The sequence below is a fragment of the Bubalus kerabau genome, chromosome 13 (genome assembly GCF_029407905.1).
Source record: "Bubalus kerabau isolate K-KA32 ecotype Philippines breed swamp buffalo chromosome 13, PCC_UOA_SB_1v2, whole genome shotgun sequence".
Classification (NCBI taxonomy): domain Eukaryota; kingdom Metazoa; phylum Chordata; class Mammalia; order Artiodactyla; family Bovidae; genus Bubalus; species Bubalus kerabau.
The window spans coordinates 11,749,079-11,764,936 of record NC_073636.1 but is presented as its reverse complement, the minus strand read 5'-3'; the positions used below and the strand labels follow the sequence as shown (position 1 = coordinate 11,764,936).

General features: G+C 47.7%; 1 protein-coding gene across 4 annotated transcripts in view; it reads right to left on the bottom strand.

Annotated features, from left to right (window-relative positions):
• Positions 1-6,969: 6,969 nt before the first annotated feature.
• The window catches only part of FBH1 (F-box DNA helicase 1), a 37,089-nt gene continuing 28,200 nt past the window's right edge, over positions 6,970-15,858 (bottom strand). The window contains exons 19-21 of one of the 4 annotated variants that reach the window (XM_055543479.1): positions 14,576-14,682; positions 11,273-11,404; positions 6,970-10,806 (exon numbers count right to left, since the gene is read on the bottom strand). In XM_055543479.1, the coding sequence (XP_055399454.1) occupies positions 10,723-10,806; positions 11,273-11,404; positions 14,576-14,682 (323 nt within the window). In that variant the 3' untranslated portion in view covers positions 6,970-10,722. Of the gene's footprint in view, positions 10,815-11,272; positions 11,405-14,575; positions 14,683-14,859; positions 14,996-15,858 lie in introns of those variants that run through there. The other 3 variants (XM_055543480.1, XM_055543478.1, XM_055543481.1) reach the window with 3 other exon arrangements.

Genomic DNA, 15,858 nt, shown 5'->3' with positions numbered 1-15,858 from the left:
TCCTCTTGGGGAGAGTGAGTGATGTGATGCTGTGGAATCACCTGACTCATGTCCAGCACGAAGTCTGCTGTCCACCAAGCACCAACCAAGTTCAAGCTGGGTGAATTATATGTCAAAAGTTAGATCTAGACATAGCAGCAAGCAGGGCTGGGTGGAGTTGCAGTCTAAAAGGACCAAGAGGGCTTGGGTGGGGACAGATCAATCACTCACTCAATCAGGGCTTTTTTTTTCCAGTCCAAGGGATAAAATGAATTCTTTTACCAGCTGGTGCAGTTCTTCTAGGCGAAAGTTTAAACAACCTCTATGATGCCAAAACATACCAAGGCCCCAGAATGCATCCATCATGCAGTGAACATCTTGGAAAGAACTATGTGTTCGTCTTTGAATTCTCTCAGAGACTGGCACACTGCCCTGAAGGTCATTAACAGATGCTAGATCAACAAACTAAAAGATTCCATTGGAGAAGGAACCGGCAACCCACTCCAGTATTCCTGCCTAGGAGATCCCATGGACAGAGGAGCCTGGTGGGCTACAGTCCATGGGGTCACAAAGAGTCGGACACAACTGAATGAATGATCACACAATGTATCTCAGGCTAAGACCCTATGGGTGCCTATGATTTCTGTAGCCCATTTTAAATCATCCCTTTAATAAATTCTCAAAGTCCATAATTCTTCACAATCTATATAAAAGAAAAAAATAGGTTAATTAAAATATTCCTAATCAAAATAAGGTCAAATGTTCTGAGCTGGTTCTCAGGCAGAGTTAAAAGGAGGTAACCTGGGGACGCTCAGCACCCAGCTCCCTATCCTTCTCCAACATCTCCAAGCACCTCGAGTTCTACATGTCCCCCATTTCTACATGCAGTGACTGATCCCAGAGGGCTGGCCTGGGAGGACACAGGGGGCCCAGAAATGAGGCGTCATCACGGAGACCACAACGTACCTGGAAGGGCAGATGAGTGGCACGTGGGGTCTCTGGTGCCCTTCTTCTGTTGCATCAGGACTCGTTCCCATCCCCTCACACCTGTGCCCACGTGCAGGCTAACTGTGAGTTCTCCAAAACCACCACTTCCCACCCAACCTGGAAGCCTCAACTCAGCCAACCTGGAGGGTCCTGCAGGTGAACCCGATGTGATGCCACTTCCTTCAACCTGTCACCACGTGTCGGGCCTCCCCAGCAGCAGCTCCAGACTACTACTGCTTGCTGCCCTTGGGGGCTGACTGGGCTCAGCCAGGCAGGTCTGCTCTGCACGTCGTCAACTTGTCTGCATTCTGTTAGTCGCTGGGCTGAGCTAGAAGGTCTGAGAAGACCTCCCTTGTGTGAGGCCCTAGCGCTCCCTTGCATGAATGCTCCATGTGGCTAGCTTGGGCTTCTTCACAGATGGTGGCCTTGGGACAGCCAGACCACTTCCAGGTGAAAGAAGAAACTGCCAGGCCCCTTAAGGGTGGGGACTGCCACATCTTATGGGCACATCTGTTTCATTTCATTGGTCAAAGCAAGTCGCTGGGCCACCCATCCTCTCGGAGATGTGGTGGGCTGACAAAAAAGGAGGGAAGGAATCAGGGGAACCATCTGGGGAGATTCTACCTCGGTACTGCCCAGGGAAAGCATCTGTCTTTCCATCCTTGGTAGTCTGTAAATGCCAAGGAGTGTTGGATGGATGAGTGAGGAGAATGATAGGAGTCAGCACCTGCCAGGCACTGGGAAGAGTCCATCTTTTTATTTTTAATGGAGAAAGCACACAGGACTCAAAAGGATCTGTGAGCTCTACAGGTGTTAGAGGTCTTGAGCCCAGATGACACTGTCAGCTGGCTATGAACCTACATAATTCATATTTTTCCCTGCTCTCATTTCCTGTCCTACACAACATCTGTCACAAAGAAAAATGCCTATCATCTTTTTTACCTTGACTTGATCAGTAAATAAGACTTTCGTCTTTATAAACTCTCTTCTAGATGTTAGGAAGTAAGAGAACAGGGACCAAAGGGGCACATTTAAGGGTGGTTACATGTTTCCAACTGACCGATCTGCTTCAATTCTGGCCTCAGAATTTCAAGAACGTAGCTGAGAATCTTGGGTTTACTTGTTGGTTTTCCCATAAGTCTTGAAGGCAAAGAAACCAGCTCAATTCAAATCAAAGCATCCCCAACACCTCACACTGTCAGGAACAAATCAGGAACTCAACATGTGACATTTTCACAGAATTTATAAATATATGGTGTTACAAGTATAAAGGAGTCATGGTTCACACTTTTCTCCCCTAGGGTCCTGTCTATGAACCCACCCATTCTACTTCTCTGGACCTGAGTAACCTGGGGTGTGACGCTCTGTCTTCTCCAATTTGTCGTTGTTGCTCAGTGGCTGTCACATCCGACTCTTTGCAAAACCAAGGGCTGCAGCAGGCCAGGCTTCCCTGTCCTTCACCGTCTCTCAGTTTGCTCAAATTCATGTCCATTGAGTCGGTGATGCCATCCAACATCTCATCCTCTGTTGTCCCCTCCTCCTGCCCTCAATCTTTCCCAGCATCAGGGTCTTTTCCAATGAGTCAGCTCTTCTCATCAGGCGGTCAGAGTACTGGAGCTTCAGCAACAGTCCTTCCAATGAATAATCAGGGTTGATTTCTTTTAGGATGGACTGGTTGGATCTCCTTGCAGTCCAAGGGACTCTCAGGAGTCTTCTCCAACACCACACTTTGAAAGCATCAATTCTTCAGGGCTCAGCCTTCTTTATGGTTTGACTCTCACATCTGCATGTGACTACTGGAAAAAGCTTTGATTAAACACACCACTGTTGGCAAAGTGATATGCAATCATGTTGGAGACCTCTCGCCCACACGCAGAGAGGCTGATATCCCCTTCTCCGGCTCCCACCAGGGTGCAGACCCAGACCCACATGAGGCCCATCGGATGCCCTCACCTGGTGAGAAGCACCGAGTATGGAATGAGCAAACACAACAGAACTGATGGAGCAGCAGCCGGCAGTGCTTCGGAAGCACCAAGTGGTTGTCACGTTGCCGTTGTCTTAGCTCTCCAGGCTGCCTCAGTTCCTCCCAGCTTTCCTAACCTAATCCTCCAACTTCCTGTGATCCTCCGAGCCCCCAACATTCTTCCATTGCATCTTCTTTCCTTATTACAGACTGTTTCCACCACTTGTCACCAAAGCATTCCCACCAGAACAATTTGGTAGTAGAAGCAAGTATTGCTAATCACAGAGAAGTAGGGAAGGAGGAATAACTTTGAATCGTGATCTGCCTTACAGATGACAGAAAAACAGCATAAGCTCTGCTAACAGCCTGAGATGGAGCAGGAGTGGCCTGGAATGGCACACTCACCAACTGTGCAGCTTTGTGGTTCTCCTACAACCCCCTCCCCTGTTCCAGGGGTTGTTGTGACCTTAGGTGGTTCCAGGACTGCTCAGTGACTATTATATAAACAAACTGAAACAAAAGCAGCCTTGAAGAGTGAAGGTTGTGCAGGGACTGGTTGCAATCAGCAGAATCTTTGGGTCCTGCTCAAGTCCCAGGCACTACCCAGGGGGCCCTTTCTCATGGACTCCATCACCATGAACTTGGTTATCTGTACAGGACTGTTTCTTCATGTATCTGGGCAGAGAGCCAAAGGCACTAATTACAAAACTCGCATGGAATCTTCAGAATACCCTCTGAGAAAACCAACATCAGGAGGGCGCCAGAGTTGCTCTAACTCCAAGAGGTCCAGTGCCCCCTGCGCTACATGAGGCTGCAGTGTCTCTGGTCTTCCAGAAACCTCTAAGGTTTCCCAGAACCCTTAGAGGCTGCTCAGCTTGGGGGCTTCCCAGGGGAGAGCTTAGAAGGAATTCTAGCTGCTACTCTGAGTTCTAAGTATGGCAGCTATATTTATTGTGAGTAAAATTTGGTTTGAAGAATGCCATGGCTGAGAACATCTGAAAGGCTTCTATGCTTTGTTTCTGACAGATCTGGGTTTTCGGAAGAGCTCTAGTGCCAACCGTCCACGTGCTGGTGGTGGAAACACCATGGGTTTGGAGATCACACTGGTTTCAACCTGAGCACTACGCTACGTGCTACTGATCAATCACCCTAGAGCCTGGCTCACCACCTGCTCCCCCAGGCTTGTCAGAAGAGCTGAAGGAGGTCACACTTGGTGTCCCAAGTGTGTCTACCAGGCTCATAAACATTGAAGTTGCTTCCTGGATAAGGTCAATGTAAATACCGGACAACCAGGCCCCAGTGGCTGCCTGCTCCCTCCCTCCTTCTCAAATGAGTTCCCACTTTGGGGTATTAATTACCTTCCACACTGTCGTGTGCATCAAAGGAAGTGGACCTCACCCAGACTCCAGGAAAGCAAATCTGGATTATTCTATGCATCACCAACTCCAGCCCACACTCTGCCCTCTACGGAAATATTCTGCCCAGGACTCCCCTGTCCTGGGTCAGGCTTGCTGTTTGCTAGGGAAGGTCCTCCTCATCCTGACTGGCCCTTTACTGTGCTGGGATTCAGCCTTCCTGCAGCTTCCTAAGGAAGGCAGCATGGTGGATGACATTTTTACATGTAAAAGCGCCTTTATTTTACTGGTCCTTTGGTTGGGTTTGGGATGCTAGGCTGGAAATCGCTTTCCCTGGGTTCTGAGGTGCAGCTCCTCGGTGTGGAGTTGCATAACCTGAAGACGTTTCCACTCCTGGACCTTTGCACACAGGTAATGCTTTTCCTGTAGGATCTCCATCTCTGGCTCACTGGAGGTCTATCTTCATATACTTTGCTGATCATTTCAACCTGGAAACTCATAATTCAGTTCTGGGTGATTTTTCATATTAAAAATGAAAGTTGCCAGCTTGTTTTCTTTTTGCCAAACTCCTTTGGCATTGAGATGCTCAATCTCTTAAGGTGGTTCTGATCACGTGTCTCCTTTCAATCTTTTGTTCAACTTCCTATATTATTTTTTCAACTTCTTTCTTTCAACTATTCTATTGGTTTTTCATTTTATACTTTTGTCTCCAAATACACACACACACATACAACTGATCCTGTTATCTCATGCATACACTGTCTTCTCTTATTCTTTGAATACATTTAAGAGGTTTAGATTTTTCTTTTCCTTGTACAGACCATTTCTTTCAAGTTGATTCTTTTCTGTTTTGATATCCCACTTTCATCTTGGAGGCTCTTTTCAGATGGCTGGAGATCCACATTTGGTTGGTCTGTGGCTCCTATTTAAGGGTCGAGCACTAAAAACTTGTTTGAAACCCTGGGCACTTGGGTAGTCTGATGCCGATGTGGGTTCCAGGGGGCCAGTCACCCAAGGAATCTACATCACTGTGGGTGTTTCACTGAAGTTGGGTCTACTCCCTACAGAAGTTGCTGGTCTCCCATCTAGCATGTGCATGTATATGTACAAAACTAGGATGTTGATTCCTAACCACACCCCCACCAAGGGGACGGTGTCAGGAGATGGGGCCTTTGGGGGTGATGAGGTCACGGGGTGAAGCCCTCAGGATGGGATCAGCATCTTGGGAACAGACCCGAGAGCTCCCTGCTCCTTCCTCAGGTGAAGACACAGTGAGAAGATGCTCTCTGTGAACCAGGAAGCAGGTGCTCAACAGGCAGGTGCCAGTGCCTTCCCCTCACACTCCCAGCTTCCAGAGCTGGGAGGAGTTGGAGTCTGAAGGTTACAAGCTTTCTGCTGCAGCCGCCTGAGCTCGAGACGATGACGGCCTGTGACCACCGTGGCCCTGGCCCTCAGCTGTGCCTGGTCTCTTTCAGGAGAGCCTCCTGTTTCATCCTTCCTAGAGACCAAAGCTCTGGATTCCGCCAGGGTTGAGGACGAGACGTTGCCCAGTTTCACAGGACAGCAAGGACATGAGGATGCAACTGGCTTTTATTCAAACTCTCTGCCACTGTTCCTGCTCCACCTTTACTCCTAATTCCCGTGGTCCCAGCACCATCAAGTCCCGCCCCCTGTCAGAATTCTTGGGCCTGGGGAGCTGTCAGTCGTCACTCACTTATCTGTTTCCCAACCTCCAGACTCTTGTGGCTGTCACTTTCTCCCCGTTGTCTTTGTCCGAACAGGTTTATGCCTTTAAAAAAGGATCCTATTTGCTGTCCCTGAAGTATGGCTTCAGGAAGCAACCAAAGTACATATGTATGACTGGTCCATGATCATGTTCGGTTACCTAAAGGCCCCATCCACGTTAGCCCCCGCGGTCCAGCTCCTGGCCTCACTGAACTGACCACGCTAACACCGCCTCTGGCTTTGCAACGTTATTCCCCACCCGTGCTGGTCTGGGCAGTGCTGGACGTTGAAGCCACTTCCACTTAAACCCCTTCCTCTCCTGAATTCAGCAGCAACTCCATCTTTGGGAACTGGCTGTTGCCTCTTCAGAGAATGCTCTTCCTTTCTCAGCTCAAGCCTGGTGTTCCTCTGTGCTTTCTTTTCTGGACGCTATGGTGGACTGGACTCGTCGAAACCCTCATGATGGTCTTCCTCACCCGCCACTTACACACGACAATTCTAAACTGCCTGCAGTCCATGCCAGTTTGCTGACCTACAGACCTGTGTCCCCACCAGCAAACCTACTTGGGTTTCTTATAAGCACCCAAACTTGACAAGTCAAAACCAAGTCCATCAGTGTTTTTACACAAACCTACTACACCCCATGTTTTCTGTCCCAATGAAGGGTACCCTCACCCACACTGCAAATGAGCCAGAAACCCAGGGGTCTTGTCAGGATTCCTACCACCGACTTATTACCCCCAATGAAGCCCTAAGTCCTACTGATTCAACCTCTTTAATCCCAAAAGCAGAAGTTCTCAGAACTCAGTGCACATCAGAATCACTTGTAGGGCTCGTTAAACATCAACATCAACCAAATGTCCCTCGACAGATGAATGGATAAAGAAGATGTGGTACATATATACAATGGAGTATTATTCAGCCACAAAAAGGAACAAAACTGTGCCATTTGCAGAGATGTGGATGGACCTAGAGGCTGTCATAAAGAATGAAGTAAGTCAGAAAAAGTAAAACAAATATCGCTCATATGTGGAATCTAGAAAAATGGTACAGATGAATTTATTTGCAAAGTAGAAATGAAGAGACAGGTGCAGAGAACAAATGTATGGACACAAAATGGGGAAGGGAATGGGATGAAGTAGGAGACAGGGACAGACGTATATACAGTACTATGTATAAAACTGATCACTAAGCATAGGGAACTGTACTCAATACTCTATGATGATGTAAATGGGAAGGAAACCCCAAAGAGAGGGGATGCATGTATATGTATTATAACTGATTCACACTGCTGTACAACAGAAACTAACAGCATTGTAAAGCAAAGACATTCTAATAAAAAGTAATAATAATAATAAGAATACTAACTGCTGGCCTCAAGTCTCATGAGTTCTGACCCAGCAGATGTGGGTGAAGAACAGAATGTGCATTTGTATCAAGGTCCCAGGGGATGTGACACTGCTCACCTGGGGGCCACACTCTGAGGACCACTCACTAGAGGACAAGCCCATCTCACTGGACCACTTTGCCTGTGCTGGTCCAGCCCAGCAGATGTCATTTCTAGCTGAGATCAGGACTCTGAGCCTCTTAACTGAGCTGACCTTCTCAAAACATCCTCCAATCTACAACTGGAATGCTCTTCCTGAAAAGGAAATCTAATGTCTTACAATTTCTCACTGACTTCTCATAATTTTTGAGCACACCACCCACACTCCTTCGTGTCCAGCGCCCTTGGTGACCTGGCCCTCCCTAGCCTGCTCCTACTGCACACATGCCCCAGCCAAACACATCTCATCTCTCCAAACATTTCCTACAGGTCATACCTTTAGTGACTGCAATTTCAGTTGCTGATATTCTGTGATATTTTAAAATTTCTCTGTACCAATACTTTAGGTTCATCAAATGCTATCACCTAGTTTTTTAAAAAAAATCTAAAATCTGCCTTGAGAATAATTATATGAAAGGACAAAGTAATGCATAATCTACAATGCACTATGATATTTTAACACTATTTCAAGAATAATTTTTATTTCCAATAACTTCTAAACAAACGGAATATGACGTGACATAACAGAATTTGTTTTTATATGGCTAATTCTGCATCAGAACCTCTCTATACATGATAAAATCAAAGAAGATGGAGACAAATCAGAAATCCTAACTTTGAAATAAAATACTAGAACTTGCTATTAACAGACTGAACATTCTTAAACAGCTGAAAAAAGATCTCATTTAAGCTATCAATGAGAAGGGGTTACTTAAAAATGAATGAACCAAAGAAAAATATCTGGAGCTAGCTTATAATTATTTTCCTTATTCTCCCAATTTATGTGGTGTAGAAACAAAACAAATCTCTACAGAAAATGTGCACAAAAACACATTCACAACTAAATGAAATCAGGGAAGCCCCATGTTTTAAAGATTAACCTTTATAAAGGAGCTAAAAGATTTTCATTTCCATGCAGTGCTTAGTTTATATTTTTGAATAACACTTTTATTTTTTTCAGCTAATCACTCATTAAAATGATAATGGATATTTAACACTTATACACAAGGGTATGGGATTAGAAGATGCAAACTATTATGTATAAAGTAAATAAGCAACAAAGATATATTGTACAGCACAGGGAAATATAACCATTTTTAATAACTTTAAATGGAGTATAATCTATAAAAATATTAATTATGTTGTACGCCTGAAACATAATATTGTAAATCAACTATACTTCAATAAAAAAATCTGTAATAAAAATAAGTAGAATATAATTAACTTTATAAGTATATTTAACAAAACTATAAATTCTATATAGGAATTTCTATCTTAATAAACTGATTACTGATTTCCTTAAGAAACTAAAATAAATAACATTTCTATTTTTACTGTGTATTTAAAAATTATTTTTCTATTTGAAACACACCAACTATTTGCTTTTACTGACATTTTAGAAATTCTTATATGACACTTAAAAAATAAAGTACCAGTATCAATTCCTGGATCCTATTATTTTTTAAATAAGTACCAAAATCCTAACACTGGTGTTTACTGTGGCACCATGACCACAAACACGCTTGTCCTTCACGTTGCTCCTTCTTTCCAGAAGCTTCTCCCCTTCTTTAGTGGGCAGCTAGCCATTCACTCCGACATTAAACGCAGCTCCAGCACCACCCATTCTGGTGGTCCCCCACCCTCCACTCTGATGGGCGCCTCTTGGGCCCCATGGCAGCAGTGCGGCTCCAGCTCTGGACGCCCTCCTCTAAAGCCCCCACACAGCATCACAGCCCTGACTGCCCTCTCCCAGTCAGGACTGCATGTGATTCCAGACACCCATGGTCGGGCCTGCCCAACAGGTGCTCAGTGGAGGCCTAGGATATACTCCTCCAACAATCGCAAGCACCCTCCTCTCCAGTGAGCAAAACCAGACTTCCAGAAAACGTGTTCGTGGGGCCCTCTCTAGCCATCCCCTCCCCAAACCCTTCTACTGAAAGACTCTGAACACTGTGCCCTGCAAATCCAAACCACTCCCTCCCACTCGCTGCTTTGCCGAGTGATCCAGGAGCACCAAGTGAGGTTGGGCCAGGAGCACGGCAGGGGGGTGAGGAAGTCTGCCCCAGCTGTGCTCAGGGCCCACCGCGTGAATGCTCCTCCCTGTGCAGATGTTAACACAGCCCTCACCCTCTCCACACAGCCACCCCGTCCGCCAGCACCCTTGCTTTCCTCACTGGCCTGCTCGCTCGCCAAGCTCCACTAGAGGCCCGATGTGGGAGAGACGAGGGGAGCCACACAAGGCGGGAAGCCCGCTTCCCACTCAGCGGCCTGGGCTCAGACACCAAAGCCTCCCCGGCAGTGCCCCACCTGCTGTCTGCCTCCCTGATGTGCTGCATGGCGAAAACGTGCAAACACCGGATCCACGTGTGGCTAAGCCACACCTCTGTGAGAACAGCTGTGTTACTGACACCCCCCCCAGTACCCAACCAGGAACCAGCTGCCTGTGTCCCCGTGTGGTGGCTGGCCGGCCTCGCCCCGCTCTCGGGCTCTGGCCTTCTGCTCTGCCTGCAGGGACGTGAGATGTCTAGCTACAGTCGCTGTACACTTGTTATGTGTCATGTGCCTCCCTGTTCAGGCTGTGAGCCCCAAGATGAAAGGGAGCACCCTGGGTCTCACATGTGCATGCCTCCCCAGAGCATGAAAAATCTCCTTTCTGATGTGTCAGTTGTCCCTGGACATAAAGCCTCCTACTCTGTTCAGTGTGTGATATGAACAGTCACAGAGCTTTGACAACAGTAAGTGGAGAAACGGAGAAAGTCCAGAAACAGCGGGGGTGAAGGCAGGGGCCTCACACAGTGGAATGCCAGTGCTACAATGCCTGTTTAATTGAGACCTTGTAATAAAAGTTTAAATACATAAATTTTTTTTTTTTTTTTTTTATCAAGAGACCATCCCCCGCGTTCCTGGCCCACTGACGTGGAGGAGGGGCAGCAGGGTCTGGCTACCTCCAGGGGTGAAGACAAAGCAGGTCCAACTCTGGCCGCCGTCATCATCCTTGGAAAATGCTCTGTGAGCGACTCTGGCCTCAGGGAGGGAGCCCCCCACGCCGCTGTCTGCAGGGGCAGGAGCCCCCCGGGCATCCCAGCGCTCAGAAGACAAGGAAGAGCAGGGCCTCGTGCCGGGGCAGCACGACGTTCTCCACCGTGCGGACCATGGCGCGCACCTGCTCAGGGGAGGCGGTCAGGAAGGTCAGCGGCCCGATGCGCTGCTCCACACACGAGTGGCACAGGTACCCACCCTTGTTCTCCTTCCTGTTGCTCTGCAGGGCGGGGTAAGGAAAGGAGGGGAGGGGGACAGTTGGAGGACAAACGTTTTCCACCAACAAGTATGACCCCCCTCCATCAGACTCTGATGCTTTCAGACCTGCCATGTGGCCCTGAGGTCACACCTCCCCCAGCAAAGCATCCAGGGTGGACTCTGCTTTATCATGTTCCCAGGACGTATTAAGGCACGAGATGAAAAAGCCAGGAAAAAGCTATCTGGGCGTCTGCACCAGCCTGCCTCCCAGACTGCCACCTGGCCTGGCCCCAAGGGGTCCAGTGTCTGTGACACTGAGGTCCACAGGGCACCTCCAGACCTCCTCATGGAAGGATCAGACAAGCTTCCCCTTCACCTCCCTCACCCATGGCCCGGACAGGCTCACGGCTGCCTGGCAATAAAGCTCGGATGACTGAGCTAAACGCTGGGAAGGGCAGCGGCAGCGGCCGAGACACGTACGTAGGTGATGGGCAGCTTGCGCATGGTGAGCGCGGCGTCCACAGGGATGGCGTTGCTGCACTGGCCCACGCAGCAGCGCACCACGCCTGTCTTCAGCACGTTACTCGTCAGCTCCGCCTGCAAGAAGTATTCCTGAGAAGGAGAGAACAAGGGTGTTGCTGCAGTGCCTCTGCAATTTTCTACCTGGACGTCCAACACTCTAGGACATCATATGAGTCCCAAGATAAGAAAAGCACGGACCACAGCGGCTTCCCTTGTTTCTCTGCCTTTTCCCTGCACGTAACACCAATTCCAAAAGAACACGCACAGTGGGACCCAGTCCAGCTGCATTCTTACTAAAATGACTGGTTTAAAAAAAAGGTTTAATGGACAAACATGTGACACTATCGGGTATAATATTTTAGGACTACTTCTGGATTTTATCTGAGGCTGACCTGCCTCTGCGACATTAAACATGATCTGCATGTTCTCTTCACAGCCCAGTGAGCTTCAAACACCTGCACATGCCCATTTCCCCGAGCCCCTGGCTGTTCCTTTGAGTGAGCTCTGAGCCTCTGCTGCTCTACCTGCAAAAGGCACAGACCCAGCACCCAGGTCAGCTGGCTGTTGGATAAGATGCACAATAGTGTGTGCCAGGCGCGCATCGTCTGCACACAGTGGACACTGCGTCAAAAGCCAGCGCCCCCCCAGATGGGAGACGCCTGAGAACAGGCACCAGGGTCTGGTCTGCCACCGCGGCAGAGGAGGGCAACCAGGGCTGGCACACCAGAAAGACCTCCAACGCTTGCCGACAAAACAAGGATGATTTCATGGGTTTTTCTGAATTACAACTAGCTATTTATCCAATTTTTTTTTTTTCCCCCAAAATCCAGGTCTACAGTTCTGATTTATGTGGTTTTTCTGTCTTTCAGGGTCTGCCTACCTGCTACAGGAAAGAACAGAAAATATACAAATGCTCATGTTCCTGCCAGTGTGTACAAACAACTAACTGCTGACCAGGGTGGACTTCACCACGTCTGAAACAGGATGTTCCCAGATGGAGTCATAAGCCACAACAGAGAAAAAGCAGAAGTCCTCCCCTCATGCAAGGCCCTTCAGACTAAGAATCACCTGGTCACACAAACGGGCCGTGCTAGCCCCTGGACCAACAGATGTCTCCTAACCAGCCTGGTGAGAAGGAAGCACTTCTCCAGAGTCTGTGTTCTTTTCTCCTTGGAGAAAGCTCATTTCCCCCATAAAATGTGTGCAGGAGCAACTGACATGCTTCCAGTTAGCTTTAAAAAGTCTGCTAGACTCTAACACAAAACTTGTGGGACTCCAAGACATACAATTCCCGTGATGAATATGGCAATACCTAGAAAAGTGATACATTCATTATCCTTTACCCAGAAATTTTTACTGTAGAATTGTATCCCCAAGATGCATTAACTAAAACAGAAAATGACTTGTGCCTAAGATCATGCATGGTGGCAAAAGTATTAAGTGCAAAAGACTGGAAAAAAGCCAATATCCATGGGTGAGGAACTACATAAATCATGTCAGATGGATGCAGTGAATACTACTCAGCTATAAAAAGGAGGAGAAAAAGCTTTAGAAACTGATAAAAAGTGAGGTATAGAATATTATAGAATACTACCTTTCATGGAAAAGGAAAATAGAAAAATACATCTATACATATTTGTCAATATCTGTGAAAAAAAATATCAAAAACTAATTTTTAAAAGCTAGCTATCAATGATGGAAGGAGAGAAAGTCTACAAGGGATAGGGAGGGAACAAGACTTCTCAAAGGACACCTGTTACAAAGTTCTGATTTCAGAAACATAAGCTTTATGCATTCAAAAAAGATAATGAAGAAGGACAGCAATCCTTGTAGGTGCTGCAGATAAACAAATAAGTCTACCTGTGCTTAAACTGGTGATCAAGTCACACAGAGGGGAAAAGACTCATTTCAAGCATGGTACTTCAAAACACTGTACTCTGACTACACATCTTCAGTGGAATATTAACAGACAGAGCTGTTAGGAAATCTTCAGTTCCACCCAGTATTCTGTCAACAGTAATATTGGTACTACTTGAAAAACTTGACACCCAGAATAATATAAATAAGCAATTAATAAATACGGTTCTGAACCAAGATTTTCAGTGTAAGAGAAAAGATTCAAATGTAAAAGAAAGTAAACTGTGTAATGTGTAAAGACGTAAAAATCCTTAAAGGACTGGGCTGGAGAACCACAAGTGACGAAGGTTGTTAAGTGCAGTTGACCACCCGCTCCCGACGGTGCAGACAGAGGGCAGCCCACCTCTGCCCGTTGCGCCTGCGTGTCTATTTTATATATCTGTGCTGCATTCAACAAGAAGCTTAAATTAAAGACTGGGGTTGAAATGATCAGTGTCAAAAATATGGATTTCCTAGCTCTGTCTGCTAAAGAGGTGAACAGTCTGAGCATCACCAAGAGGGAGAGAATCTGAAACCGCTGCCTCCTGACGGGATACGGCACAGCACGAAGCCTGCTGCCCCCGCACCGTGGAGGGTTCCTGCCAGAACAGTTAGACCCCAGCCCAGTCACGCCCCTCAGGTGACTTGCCGTGATGGCGACCCAGGGCAGGCGACTGCAGGACAAACAGAGAAGAGGGGATGCTCCGGGGAACAACTGACGCAGTTTCCACAAACAGTCAGAAGTGTCAGGGATGAGGGAGGGGTCCTGGGCTGCTCTAAATAAAGAAGTTTAAGAGACCTAATAACCAAATGTCTGTCTGGGTCCTGATCTGAACAAATCAACTGTACAAAGACATTTTCGAGATAATCATAAAAGTATGATTATGGATCGGGTGGTAGAGGCCATGTGGAATCACCATAAATTTTATGAGACAATAACAGGGGCTGTGGATGTGAAAGAAAAGTCCCTGGTGTTTCAGAGACATGGACTCCAAACATAACGCAGATGTAGGACTGCAATATATCACTGTCTCAACATTAAAATGTCTCAGATTTCCTCATATAACCCATGTTGTGAAATGGTATCACTACTCTACAAGCCATCTGTTATCAACTGCCAATGTGATAATTTGCTTCTGTTACAGATCTAACCAGTACCATAACGCAGGTTCTACAAGAAAACCACGCTGCAGGTTCTAAGAATACACAAGGTCAAAGTTCATGCAGAAACTCACACAACAGGTAGAGATTATTTGTACATAAAATTTACTCTCCTACTTCACTCTCTAGGGTACTGGTTTAGAGACTAAGAAAAGCCAGGCTTATCTATAAACCAGGAGTCAGCAAACAACTGTCTGTGCTTACCCCAGCCAAAGTCAAAATGTTCTCCAGAGATCTGGTCATGATGAGCTGCTTTTTGGCACGAGTTACTGCTACATACAGTAAATTCCACTCATCCTCAGAAAACGACTCTAAAGAAAGAAAAGGGAAAAAAATATATCAACACACAAGCCTGCTTACAAAAATTTGTGTCCTCATCTAAACGTTTACTACTCCCCACCCACCCCGCAAAAATCCCTAAAGATCTGCTGGCTTCACAAATGAAGCTTTCCTACAAACACCAAATCCAGAAACAAACAAACCTTACAAGACAAGGGACACAGGACCTTGAGTTCTTGTTTGTGCTGCCTCTGGCGAGTCCTGGGGGCTTGTTCACTGGTCACCCAGAACCTGGTGCGTGGTCAGCAGTGACGTGCCTGGAGCATCGTCATGGCAACCAGGAGGCTGGCAGAAATCAGGCTGATGGAGGTTAAGTCCCCGGACAGACAGACCTCAGCCACAGCCACACAAGGGTCCCGGGGCTCCTGAGTCTTCTGTCTCGGGGGCTATGCTCTTCCCTCCAAACGCCCTCCCTCTCCCTCAGCCAGTCTGGATGGGCTCGTGCAGTTTCTGTCCTGTCAGTGCCTGCACACAGGAGCCCTCCACAAGGCATGGGGTCCGTCTGAGAACACACAAGGAGCTGTGCCATCCACCCTAGAAGGGTGGGCACAGGATGAGGCCAAACACCACAACACTGAACTTTGGAGCAGAGAAGAGTTTAATGCAGGGCCCTGCAAGGAGTTGGATGGCTTGTGCCCTAAACAGCCCAAGCTGCCCGAGAGCTCTCAGCAAAGCCCTTTTCTAGTGAAGGGGAGGGAGGGACGAGTGAGTTGTTGCAAACGTCTTGGTGGCAGAGCCTGTGTTCCTGAGATCAGGTCACGGTCAGGGAACGATGCTCCTGTAAACCTCCACCAAGTGAATATTATGCTCTGTTCTGACAAGAAAGGACACAGTCCCCAGGCACAACCGTCACCCAATGAGTGCGGGTCCTGGCTGAGGGGAGGCAGATCTCAGCTGGTGGCTCCCTCAGAGCCAGGCCTCCAGACCCCGTGCGGCTGTCATCACTGAGGGAGCTGGGCACCCAGGCCCTAACGGCCCTCAGGCTCTACAGGCTGCCAGTACGGCGGAGGCAGGCCCCACAGACGGTGACACATGTAGACAGCTGCTGCAGTGAGGTCTCAGAGGCGGGGATCAGGGACCGGGTCACCACCTCAAGGCATGGGCCCAGCCAGGGTGCAGTTCTGGTGAAGGCTCTGGAGCCCTGCAGG